The sequence below is a fragment of the Myotis myotis genome, unplaced genomic scaffold (assembly GCF_014108235.1).
Source record: "Myotis myotis isolate mMyoMyo1 unplaced genomic scaffold, mMyoMyo1.p scaffold_m19_p_13, whole genome shotgun sequence".
In the NCBI taxonomy this organism is placed as follows: domain Eukaryota; kingdom Metazoa; phylum Chordata; class Mammalia; order Chiroptera; family Vespertilionidae; genus Myotis; species Myotis myotis.
This window is the reverse complement of record NW_023416317.1, coordinates 48,314,201-48,327,741: the sequence shown is the minus strand read 5'-3', so window position 1 is coordinate 48,327,741 and position 13,541 is coordinate 48,314,201. Positions and strand designations below refer to the sequence as shown.

General features: G+C 46.4%; 1 protein-coding gene across 4 annotated transcripts in view; it reads left to right on the top strand.

Annotated features, from left to right (window-relative positions):
- The first annotated feature begins 13,255 nt into the window (after positions 1 to 13,255).
- Positions 13,256 to 13,541, top strand: part of TRANK1 (tetratricopeptide repeat and ankyrin repeat containing 1) — an 84,944-nt gene continuing 84,658 nt past the window's right edge. For 3 of the 4 annotated variants that reach the window (XM_036332972.1, XM_036332968.1, XM_036332966.1), the window contains exon 1: positions 13,256 to 13,318. Coding sequence is in view for 1 of the 4 variants with exons in the window: in XM_036332969.1 (XP_036188862.1) it covers positions 13,296 to 13,318 (23 nt within the window). In the remaining 3 variants the exon portion in view is untranslated. The remainder of the gene's footprint in view (positions 13,319 to 13,541) is intronic. The other variant, XM_036332969.1, reaches the window with a different exon arrangement.

Sequence of the window (13,541 nt, the reverse complement as noted above, 5' to 3'; positions counted from 1 at the left end):
GGATTAATTGGTTTGCATATGAAAGGTACACTCAAAGGGGAATAGGAATTAAGTAGCAATATCCAGGAATTAGCCAGCCCTAGGTCGCTCAGTCTCTTGGATCAGCAAGGTCCCAGATGCCAAATCATCAAGAATACAGAAAATATGTTTAATACAAGAGGTACCTTCCATTCCTGGCAGGGGAAGGGTGAGTAGAGCTCAAGGATAGCTGACTTAGGCTTGCAGTTGCTTAGAGGACTCATTTCAGGAGTTCCCTATTTGAAGGAACACTGCTCTTCCAACGTGGGCATGTCGATCAAGGGTTTGATGGAGAATTCACTTCTGGCGTTTGTGTTTGGCTTTTGTTCCTCACGTTCTCAGGTAAGTAGGAGGGGTTCCTTTATGGCCCATTAATTGTGGCCTTTCTCTGCTGCTCCTTTACCAAGTAAGTTTGACTGTTATCCCTTGCCTTAAACACAGGCATGAAGAGCACCCGTTACCTACCCTTAGTTGGTAGTTCCAAATACATCTTTGCTTGCTCCTGCTCTCATAGCCATATAGAAGTATGTCCTTCTCTATGTGCTACCCAGTGTCAATAATTTTTAAAGCTTGAGGGTGTGTACATGGAGAGATCTCTTGTCTTTTGTGTATGTTTAAAACTTCCATAACAAAAATGAATCAAGTCAAGTTTATACTCATTTGGATGGCTACTAAGAAAACAAAAACAGCCATAGCTGGTTTGGCTTAGTGGATAGATCGTTGCCCTGGGGACTGAAGGGTCCCAGGTTTGAGTCCAGTCAAGGGCACACCCCCCCGATAGTGGGCTCAATCCCCCGTGGGGGGCGTGCGGGAGGCAGTCAGTCAGTCTCTCTCATCATTGATGTTTCTATCTCTCCCTCTTCCTTTCTGAAATCAATAAAAATATATTAAAACACACACAAAACAAGTGTCAGCAAGGATGTGGAGATACTGGAGCCCTTGTGTGTTTTTGGTGGGAATATAAAATTGTGCAACCACTGTAGAAAGCAGTATGGCATTCCTCAAAACATTAAAAATAGAATTATCATATGATCTAGGATTTCCACTTCTGAGAAGGGGGGTTCAAAGAGGTATTTTTATACTCAAGTGCATAGCAGCATTCACAATAGCCAAAAGATGAGAGCAATGGATGAATAAATAAACAAAATGTGGTATTTACATACAATGGAATATTGCTCAGCTTTACAAAGGAAGAAAATTCTGACATATGCTCCATCATGGATGAACCTTGAGAACATTATGCTAAGTGAAATAAACCAGTCACTAAAAGACAAGTACTGTTTGATCCCATTACATTGCCAAGCTCGACAAATTCATAGAGCCCAGCTGGTGTGGCTCGGTGATTTAGCACTGACCTACGAACCAGGAGGTCACAGTTCGATTCCTGGTCAGGGCACATGCCCAGGTTTGATCCCTAGTAGGGGGTGTGCAGGAGGCAGCTGATCAATGATTCGCTCTCATCATTAATCTGTTTCTCCCTCTTCCTCTCTGAAATCAATAAAAATATATTTTTTAAAAAGCTCCTAGACAGAAAGTAGAAAGGTTGTTGCCAGACGCTGGGGGTTATTTAATGGTTACAGTTTCAGTTTTGCAACATGGAAACAATCCTAAAAATGGATAGTGGTGATTTTTGCTCATCAACTATACACTTAAAAATTATTAAGATGGTAAATTTTGTGTTGTGTGTATTTTACTACAGTTTTTAAAGAGAATCAAGTTTCACTACCCTATAAAGTTAAACATAAGCCTACCCCATGACTCAGCAATTTCACTCCTAGGTATTTATTCAAGATATGAAAACGTGACAAAAAAACTTAATTGTTAAAGGATGTTCGTAGCAGCTTTATTCAGAATAACAAAAAACAGGCAACAAATTGAATGTCCATCAATAGGAAGTGGATAAACAAAATGTATCCTATTCATACAATGGAATACTAATCTGATACACATAGCAACATGGATGAATGTCAAAAACATCCTGAACAAAAGAAACCAGATACAAAACGGAAATACTATTTACATGAAGGTCAAGAACAGAAAAATTCTAACTATGGTGATACTGTGGGGGTAGAAATTAGAGTAGTGGTTGGGGATAGGGTGAGTGGGATGCAGAGAGGTCAGGGAGATGGGAGTAGGGCGTGTGTGTGTGTGTGTGTGTGTGTGTGTGTGTGCACGCACGCACACATGCACGTGTATTATTGACTAAAAAGGTCCAAGAAGGCACTTTCTGAGTTGATGGAAGTAGTGTGCATTTTGACTGGGCTTTTGGTTCGTCAGGTGTATAGATTTGTCAAAACTCATAAAACTATACATGCTTAAGACCTGTGCATCAATATACATTATTTGTATATCAACATAATTAGTATCTTTTTAAAAAGCCCTCTCTCTGCTTTCCCTCTCTCCCCCTGGGGTCACTGAAGCAAGTATGGAAACAGTCATGTGGTTTTATGCTATTCTCTGCTTTGATGTATATCATTTAAAAACACAAATGACTGCTACTCATTTCTCATGAGCAGATTTGCTTGTGACAAAACAAGGGCAGCAGATCATGCTCACTGACCAGCGTCCCAGGCAACAAAGAGGGGAGTGGGAGACAGCAGGTGTAAGCTTCCTACAGCTGGACAGCATCAGACCAGAACAAGAGAGAGTTCCAGAAGGTGATGCGTCTCAAGAGAAAGGTTGCTTGGTGAACAGCAGGCCTCTCAGCGTTATCTTTGGTATCAGTGAAAAGCTGGTTTCCCTGGCAACAGGGGCCTACTTAATGAATGGTGCCGGGCAGCAGGCATGAACGTGTCCATAGCAAGTGTACATAGAAAAAGAATGCCTCCTCACCAAAGACTCCCCTTTAGTCTGTATATTCAGATCTATTAATGGTTTACAGAAAAATAAAAAATGCCAAAAGGCATAATACAGAGCTTTGGTGCCTTCACTCCTCCCTCATTGCTATGCTCTAGTAATAAACACTTGGGACCTTTTCTTATATTAGGTCTTTTGGTTTCCTATATCTCCAAATATCATTAATTTATTAGCTCTAAACATTCTCTCTATGGCAGACTGTGATAAGTAAGAACTTAGCAAATTCATACCACCCCATTTCTCCTATTCTTCTTGCTTCATTTTTTCAGAGTTGAATTGGTTTTCGTTCCGTTGGTTAGTTTTGCAAATTTAGAGTCTATTCTTAAACGATTTGTGTTGCCCCTGCCTCTGCCTCCGTCCCTCCTCCCACTTCTACCTCTTAGTCCTTTGGACCACACAGTCTGTGATTAGGGTTAGGGGACTCTGCTTTTATATTTATACATTGCCAAGGTTAAAAAAGGTTTATAACATTCTGTTTGGAAATCGTAACTACCCCACACACTTGGTCTCCAGGTCTATGCTAGAAGTTTAAAATTAATAATAAATTGTGACATATTTATTACATTTTTTTCCTATATTTATAAATGTCACAGCCCAGGACCCCTCAAAGGACAATGTTCCTAGCAAATCATCAAATGCAGTCTATTTTCTTAAGCTACCATAGTTGCTGGAATTCATACCACATTTTAGTTTGCTTCAAATTTGGATCCTAACTGTCCTGTCTTCTTGGACTGTCTTATTGTGCCCTGCCCCCCACCTTGGGAAAAGTAAAAAAAGCCTTTTGCATCATAGCACTGAGAGTTGTTGTTTTTTATTCTAAAATTGCTCCCGGTCTATTTTGGTATTCTGTAGGACATCTTTTTGGAGGCCATTTACCTGTTTTAATTTAGGCAGATTTCTTTCAAACCCTGCTGCAAGCTGTTGTCTTGGGATCTCTTTTCATTAGATTAACGCGTTAGTTCTATCATTGTTTTCTACACACTCCTCACACTTGATTTCGTGGCCAACATCTTCAGTTCATCTCCTTCAGAAAGGGTAAATAGTAGATAAACTCTCTGAATCTTTATAGGTGTAAAAATGGCTTTACTCTGCCCTCCATCTTGATAGCTAGCTTGGCTAGGCATAGATTTCTAGGTTCAAAATTGTTCTCCCGCGGAACTTTGAAGATATACTCCACTAATTCATTTTTTAAAATGTTTTTAATTGTGACATAGAACACATATGCAGAAAGGTACATTAACACAAAGTTGTCTCTTAATGAGTAGTTATAAATGTTCATATAACCACCACCCAGGCCATAAAATAAATCTTGTCAAAACCCTTAGAGATATCCACAATTCTGTAAAGGAAACAACTCTATTGCCTTTAAGAAATAATGTTATCACGTAAATATGCATCCCTAAACATAGTCTAGTTTTGCTTATTTTTGAACGTCACATAAATAGAATAATATAGTGCGTGTTATTTTATGTTTGACCTCAGTTGCTCAACATTGTATTTTGAAATTCCTCCATGTTGTTGCATGTAGCTGTAGCTCACTCATTTTCGTTGCTGCGTAGTATATTCCATTGCACACATCTAACACAATGTATTCATTCCTTCTACTATTGATGGATATTTACATTATTTCTAGTTTGGGGCTGTTGTGAATAATGCTGCTATAAACATTCTTAAGCATGTTGTCTGGTGCTGATGTGTAGAATTTTTGACTTCTGTTCTACCAGTTACCAAAACAACATTGCTAAAATCTCTCACCAGCATTGTGAATTGCTCTGTGAGTCTGACAGCTTTTGCTTTACACATACCAGTTATTTGGACCATACTACTACGCATTTAGAATGGTTAATTCTTCCTGATGACTTGAACCTTTTGTCATAGTGAAGTGGCCCTCTCTGTCCTCCAGATTGACCTAAATTCTATTTGTCTTATATTAATAGCGGTAGACCCGCTTTCTTTCTTTTTTTTTCACTGCGGTAAAATACACACAAAATAAAATTTCCCATTTTAGCCATTTTAAAATATACAGTGCAGTGGCACAAGGTGCACTCACAGTCACCACTCTCTCCTTCCAGAACTTTTTCCTCGTTCCATTAAACAAGTACCCCTCCCGTTCCCCCTGGGACCCTGGTAACCAGTATCCTGTTAATTGTGAATTAGCATATGGTGACTCACATAAGGGGAATCATACAACATTTGGACTTTTGTGTACAGCTCATTTCACATGTTTTTGGATCTTTAAACAAACTTGCTGTAAGATATCTTCATATAAATGCACTAAGCAGACATTTAAAACAAAACAAAACAAAGAAACATTTGCAGTGTGCAAGGGCCTGTGGGGGGAGCAAAGATGAATAAACCTCTGCCCTAAAAGGGTTACAGACTAGTTTGGAGGAAAACAGGAGACAAAGAATGAGGATCAGGGAGGGGCCTGGTGGTTGCAAAAGGAATGACGTATGGTCTTCCTTTTGCTTGACCTCAACTGATGTAAAGGACCTTTGTGAATGCTATTTAAATGCTCTTAAATTGAATGGGTAAAAGCGCTGGGCTTGAATAGGGTTTCCTCTTGGAGGTGAAATTTGAGCCTGTCGCCTACAGGTGTAACTGCACACCCCAGCCTCAAGGTGGCAGCATACCGAAATGAAAGCCACAGCTCCCGGAGTAGCAAGTCCCTCCAGGAGTGCAGTTGGGGAAAACAACCAGCATGGTCAGGTCACCATAGGAAACAAAAGCCTTTACAAGTGCAGCACTCCTGTTCTTACCATCCCACCCCCTGAGTTTTCCCTGCACAACCCTCTCCCCCTCGGCCCCCTTTACCAGTCTCCATTACCATCGCTTAATTTCATTCGTCGTCTTGCTTCCCCTACCGTCCTCGCCGTTGGAGCCCACCATAGGCTTTCTGTCGGTCCTCCAATCATTTCTGGGTTGTTCTTCTTTTACTCCCCCCCCCCCCTCCCTCATGAGAATTATTTTCCCCGTTCAAATGCAAATTCCTTGGTCATCCTGATGAATATGATTTTGCCTTATGCCTAATCTCTCATAAACATCGTCCATACATTTATTGTCAGGAGTACCAATTTAGCGCTGACGCTGGTTTCCTTACTGATATGCATTGTTTATTCATTCATTCCACAAGCATTGTGTCAGCTCAGTGCCAGGGAGCTGGAAACAGAATAAAGGTCAAATCCTAGGTGCTCGCTGTCTAGTAGTAGATGACAAGGAAACAGTTATAAAACTATGTGATATGGGTTGGAACAGAAACATAAATAAGGAACAGTGAGCAGGAAGTGGTGAAAATGGTGATGATTGGGTTGGGCAGATGGGTCAGTCCAGGCTTACCCATGGGAGGGTGATGTTGGAGATGAGTCATGTAGGGACTGGTAGCGTTTACCAGGTGGAAGAGGGCGGAAAGGCCATATCGGGCTGCAAAAATAGCAACACGTGAAAACACCATCATTAATTCCTCAAACTGCCTGGAATTCCACGAGTTCAGGGCAAACTCCATGTGGGGAACCTCCCAGCTTGCCTCAGCTTGCCAACCCAATCTAGAATAGTGTTTAGTTTTATTGGTGGCAATAAACTTGGCTGACCTAGCTGGCCTGTCAGTGCCTGGCTTTTATTTGGTGTGCACTGTATTAAAATGATTAGTCAAGTAGGAACTCCACATAATAAAATCAAGATTTCTGGTTTCTATTTAAAAAAACAAAAAACCCCAAAAGATTTTTTGAAAACGTTTTATTGATTTTTTACAGAGAGGAAGGGAGAGGGATAGAGAGTTAGAAACATCGATGAGAGAGAAACATCGATCAGCTGCCTCCTGCACACTCCCTATTGGGGATGTGCCCGCAACCAAGGTACATGCCCTTGACTGGACCCTTCAGTCATCAGGCTGATGCTCTATCCACTGAGCCAAATCGGTCAGGGCCCCAAAAGATTTTTTTTTTAAATATATTTTATTGATTTTTTACAGAGAGGAAGGGAGAGGGATAGAGAGCCAGAAACATTGATGAGAGAGAAACATCAATCAGCTGCCTCCTGTACACCCCCCACTGGGGATGTGCCCGCAACCAACACACATGCCCTTGACCGGAATCGAACCCGGGACCCCTGAGTCCGCAGGCCGACGCTCTATCCACTGAGCCAAACCGGTTCTGGCCCCAAAAGAACCTGTTCTGTGAGGGTGAGATAGATTTACCTCGATCATCTCGGGGGCGAGGGCAGTTGTACAAATGGAGGTCTGGGGCCCACAGCCTGCTGTCTTTCTCTTCCTAGTCCCATCTCTGTCCCACGGCATGACATGCACATGCGTGTGCACACCCCAGCCCACAAGTTAAGTTCTGTCACAGCTCCGCATGCTCCTGGCAACAGCTGCCCTTTGCTACCCCTTTACCTAGAAGCTTGGTCTACTCTCAGAAAGACAAACTCAAGAATCAGGCCTGGCCAGACTCTGAAAGCAAGCTCAGAGCCATTTAGGGAGGGAGTTATGACCCAGATCATGGTCGGGGTGTGGGTTGTGGAGGGCACATCCCTTTGGGCCAGTGGACTCCTCACCTCCTAGAGAGGGGCATGGTCCGAGGAGAGCCAGAGTTCTGGAATCTTCCAAAGCTCACGGTCAGGGCCAAAGAGTTAACATAGATGCACTTAGGTTACCTTAGGTCATGAGGGCTATATTCCTTTGCTAGGTCTGTTGTAATAAAGTACTACAAACTGAATGGCTTAAAACAACAGAACCATATTCTCGCGGAGTTCTGGGGGCTAGATGTCCAACCAAATCAATGAGTCAACAGGGTCGGTTTCTTCTGAGGGTTCCGAGGGAGAATCTGTTCCATGCCTCTCTCCTAGCTTCTGATGACAGGTGTTAATCCTCGGCATTCCTTGGCTTTAAACATATCATTCTCATCCCTGCCTGCATCTTCACATGGCATTCTCCCCATGTTGCTGTGTCTTCATGTGGCCATCTCGTTATAAGGACACCAGTCATATTGGATTAGATGCCTACCTGAAACCAGTATGACCGCATCTCAAACAATGTCACATTCTGAGGTACAGGGGCTGGGAACTTCATATTTTTTTGTGTGTGGGTACACAATTAGCCCACAACAGGGTCTATCATGAAGTCATAGGCAGTAACAAGGGTGAGGCAAGGCTCACAGGTTTGCAGAAACCATCTTTCAGCTGGGCCTCCTGAAGTTGGGAAACAAAGTGGATGTTTCCTCAAGATAACCTGGTTCCCACTGACACTTGCTGACAAGCACTTACTGATCATTTAGTATCAAGATGTCCCAGTCTCTCTGCATCTGTGTCCATCTCTCCGGCTTTCCCAGCCAACTGCTTTCACTCTGTGTATCTCTTTCTCTACCTGACACCTTTGGCTGCCTCTGGCCTTATGGCCAGTATGGCTGCTCTCTCTCTCAACATTTTTCATATCTTGCTTCTATCAGTTGCCCTGGCTCTCCACTTAACCTCCAGTGCAACTTGCTGAGAAGTGGTCTGGTCCAAGAAAATCACCATGGCCCCTGTTCTCACCAGTTTGCCTGAGTAGGCACTGGTTAGTCTTCATTGACCGCACACCCTGATCCAAGTAGCTGTGTCCGGGGTTGAGGTCTTGTGGTGTAAACCATGGCCAGTTAACAAGGAAGAAGCAGCGCCCAGTGGTTTATTAGCAAGTTGCAAAGGGCAGGACAATTGCCCACTCCTTCTTCCAAGGTTTCTCAACCTTGGCACTATTGTCATTGTAGGCTGGATAATTCTCTGCTATGGTGGGCTGACCTTGGATGTTTAGCAGCATCCCTGACCTCCACCTAGTAGATGCAAGCAGCATTCTCTCCCCTCTCCCACTGAGTTAGGATCATCAAAATGTCTTCAGACCCCTGGTTGAGAACCACTGTTCTAAGGGTATGGGAGGCCCCAGGATTAGCCCTTCCAGGTGGGTGTAGTCAATAGTCAGGAGTATGGGCATAAAGGCTACTGATTATAGTATATCTGCCTCTATCAGGACTGACTCAGAGGCTCTTGCTATGGGGAGGGATTGGATGGCGCATTGGTGGGTTCAGAAGTGAATAGCTATGCTCAATTAAAGTGAAGATACCAAGGAAGAGTATCATTGTGAGTGTGTTTTTGGAGCTGTGTGAATTTGAATGAGCATGTTCATTGGTTTACTCTTTGTGTATACGTGTCTGAGAACGCACAACTCTTGGTGTGGGTGTACCTCTGGGTGGATCTGTTTGAGGGCATATATATCTGTATGTTTCAAGTTTGGACTGTACATAGTTCATGCTGCCCTTCCTCTTATGTTATCAAGCTAGATCAGTATCATATATGGCACAATTAGTATTCTCAGAGTGCTACACAGGGTAAGAAACAGCTCTACTGAAGTGGAAATGGAAAACAGGATTTGCTTCAGCGTGGTTTTTCCTATTGTGTAAACATGTCTGCCTCTAGGCATATGTAATATGTTATGAATATATAATGCCCTCAATGACATCATTTTTTAGCACCAAAACCCAGGATGGACCTAGCCCAGGGTCCAAGAAGCACAGCCAAACCCATTCTGAGCACAACAGTGTTTTCTAGTCTCAGCCCTTTGACCAACTGATTGTACAAAAAACTGCTTAACATTTCATTTGTGTGTGTGTGTTTGTGTGTGTATGTATATATATATATATATACATATATACACACACACACACATACATATACACATCCTATCTAATAACAGACAAACATGGTAATTGACCGTACCTTCGCTACGCCTCCCATAGGCTAATCAGTGTGATATGCAATTTAGCCGCCAACAAAGATGGTGGTTAATTTGCATACGTAGGCTCCAAGTGGTGGAGCGAAGCCTGACGGCCTGGTGCCGGTGGAGCAGCGAGGCCAGATGTTTCCGGGGCCAGCGGAGAAGGAAGGCCTCACGGCCACGGGGCCAGTGGAGCAACTAAGCCTGACGTTTCCAGGGCTGACTCCAGCCAGAACTCGGCCAGAGCGAAGGCCTGGGGCCTAATATATATATTAGAGGCCCGATGCACGAAATTCCTGCAAGGGGTTCAGCCCTCGCAGCCCCCTGCAGCCCCTCACAGCCTTGGTCAGCCCTCACAGCCCTGGCTTCCTCCGGAAGGTCGTCCGGACGGTTGTTCTGCTGTTCGGTCTAATTAGCATATTAGCTCTTTATTATATAGGATATCAGAGCATGTTCAAGTCCTTCGTCATCTCACAGGAACTGGAGAAGAGGCAGTTTTGTGTGTGCTGGGGTGGACGACCACTTTTCCCTGATGCCACAAGAATAAGAAAGAACACTTGGAAAAAGTATGATATAAAATTTTTTTTTAACGAAGAATCAGAAGATAAAGTTGAGGAAATCTTAACTTTAGGAGAGAAGTGATTTGAAAATCAGGGGAGTGTATTACAGGGACCAATTCTGGAAGTTCAATATTGGACTAATAAGATTTCCCAAAAGACAAAAGAGGGAAAATGGAGAAGAAATAACCAACAAAAAATTTCAAGACCATTTCCCAGAACTAGAGAGCTTGAGTTTTAAGACTGAAGAACCCATCCATTCCATTGGAATGGATGAGCAAGCCCATGTCAAAGCACATCATTGTGTAATTTGAAACTTTTGGGGAGAAAAAGAAGCTATCTCAGGCTTCCAGGAAAAAAACTCCACAACAAACAACAACAAAACCCAGAGAGGTCACATAGAATGGGTAATTGGATGTTTTCAGAATTCTCAATAGCAGTACTGGAAGCTAGTGGTCACTGGAGTAATAGCTTCAAAATTCTGAAGGAAAATTATTTCCAACCTAGAATTTTATATGCAGCCAAACTATATATAGAGGGTGAAGGTTTTCAGACTAGCACAAGCTAAAAATTTTTTGCCTGAAGATTCATAAAACTGGGGGTAGGGGGTGGGGTACAAAACATTAAGTAGCAGTGTTGCCCTGGCCTGGGTAGCTCTTCCTTGGAGCATCATCCCCGTAAGCCAGGGTTGTGGGTTCAATCCCCGGTTAGGGCACATACAGGAATCAACCAATGAGTGCATGGACAAGTGGAACAGCAGGTCAATATTTTTTTCTCTTTTGCTTCTGTGGAGTGTCTCCCCAATTTCACTTCATGTTATAATCGCCTGGGGAACTTAAAGATCCCCATGTTATGTCCCATACCAATTAAATCAGACTACCCGGAAGTAGGAGCCAGACACCGGTAATTTTAAAAAAACGCTCAGGTGATTCCGATGTGCAGCCAAGTTTGGGAACCACGGAATCGTGTTCGAGGCGGGGTAACACTGTCACCGGATGAGACGAGCCTCCGATCTGGTCTGGAGGAGGCCGTGGGATGCCAAGGGATGCTTCTGAACGGGAAGGGGTGCACAGCGATATTGGGGGGAAGATGAACGCACAGGAGAAATGGGAGGAAGTGAGACCCCAGACGCAAGAAGACCACTAACTGGACCAGGGGGCTAGTTCTGGACTCGAAGTCCTCGGGCAGCGCGCCTGGGGTTCACGGTCCTCGATTCTCTGGAAACGTCTGCAGGGGCGGGTGGAGGGCGTGTGGGAAAGGGATCCCAAGACACTGAGACATGGAGGACCTGATAGGGGCGGGGCGGTGTGTGTGTATGTAGGTGTATGTATGTATGTATGTATGTGTGTGAGAGCCGCTCCAAGCGCCCCATTGTGTATGTATGTATGTGTGTATGTATGTGTATGTATGTGTGTGTGTGCATGTGAGTGTATGTGTGTGTGTCTGTGAGTGTGTCTGTGAGTGTGCATATGTATATGTGTGTGTTTGTATGTGAGTGTGTGTATGTGTGTGAGTGTGTTTATATATGAGTGTGTGTATGTGAGTGTGTGCATGTATGTGCGTGTATGTGTGTGAGAGCCGCTCCGAGCGCCCCATTGTGTGTGTATGTGTGTATGTGTGAGTGTATGTATGTGTATGTGTGTATGTGTGTATGTGTGTGAGAGCCGCTCCAAGCGCCCCATTGTGTGTGTATGTGTGTATGTGTGAGTGTATGTATGTGTATATGTGTGTATGTATGTGTGTGCATGTGAGTGTATGTGTGTATATGTGTGTGTCTCTCTGTCTGTGTATATGTGTGTCTGTATGTGAGTGTGTGTATGTGTGTGAGTGTGTGCGTGTATGTGTGTGAGAGCCGCTCCGAGCGCCCCATTGTGTGTGTATGTGTGTATGTGTGAGTGTATGTATGTGTATGTGTGTATGTGTGTATGTGTGTGAGAGCCGCTCCAAGCGCCCCATTGTGTGTGTATGTGTGTATGTGTGAGTGTATGTATGTGTATGTGTGTGCATGTGAGTGTATGTGTGTATATGTGTGTGTCTCTCTGTCTGTGTATATGTGTGTCTGTATGTGAGTGTGTGTATGTGTGTGAGTGTGTGCATGTATGTGTGTGAGAGCCGCTCTGAGCGCCCCATTGTGTATGTATGTGTGTATGTGTGAGTGTATGTATGTGTATGTGTGTATGTATGTGTGTGCATGTGAGTGTATGTGTGTATATGTGTGTCTCTCTGTCTGTGTATATGTGTGTCTGTATGTGAGTGTATGTGTGTGAGTGTGTGCATGTATGTGCATGTATGTGTGTGAGAGCCGCTCCGAGCGCTCCATCGAGGCCGGAAATGCAGCCCGAGGTTGCCCTAACTTCCCCAACTCAGGGTCCCTCTGCCCTTCCAGGAGGTTCCATGCCACTTCCGGCTGTGCCGAGAGGCGCCCTCGACGGCAGGCGCCATGGACGCTGCCGTGAGTGTCCAGAGGCCGGAGGCCTCGCTGGCCTCTCCCCGCCTGGCTCCCCGGGGCTCCGACGACAGAGGCGCGGGCCCAGAGTGAGTGCTGGGCATGTGGGGCCGGTCTGACAGGAAGCGGCCGCGGTGGCGCGGGCCGCGGCCTGGGGGTCTGTGGGAGGGACGGAGGGGACTGAGGGGAGGAGCGGCCAGGCGCTCGCGCTGAGCCCGCCGAGGGCAGCTCACGGGTGACCGCGACGGGTGTGTGTGTGTGGGGGGTGCGCCCAGGCCCTGAGGTGACCGGCCCGGAGCACCGTCCGCCCGCGGCCCCTCCACGGCCGCTCACACGCGCCGCCGGAGGGACGTCGAGACGCCTGGAGCCCAGGACAGACCCCCGCCCACCAGCGGCGACGCGCACGTGACAGGCCTCGGCTCCCGCAACTACGTGGAAACTTGGACCCGGTCTGCACTGCACACGGCCGGCCGCCGGGGCCTCGCGCCGCCGCCCCGCTCCTCACGGCCCGCGCGCCGCGCCTCCCGGAGCCGGGCCCCGCGCTGCCGCTGCACGCGCCGCCCCGCCGCCCCCGCCAGGGCCGCGCTCTCGGGCTTCCGCGCCGCCCGCCGCGCCCTGCCCGCCAGCCAGCGGCTCCCGAGGCGGCGGCGGCGGGCCCCGCGCGGGCGCTCAGGCCCCGGCCATGTGGGACCCGCGGGCCATTAGGTGCGTACGCGGCGCGGGAAGCGCGGGGGGAGCCGCCGGCCTGGCGGGCCCCGCGCCGCCTCCGGGCGGGCAGCGGCCGCGCGCGCGGGGGGCCGGCGACCCCCGAGACGGAGGCCGGGCGGGCCCTGCGCTCATCCGGGTGCAGACCCGGGCCTGCCTGCCTGCCTGCCGCGCGGGGTCGGGCGGGGGGCGGCTCCGGCCTTCCGGGCCCCGGGGGACGAGG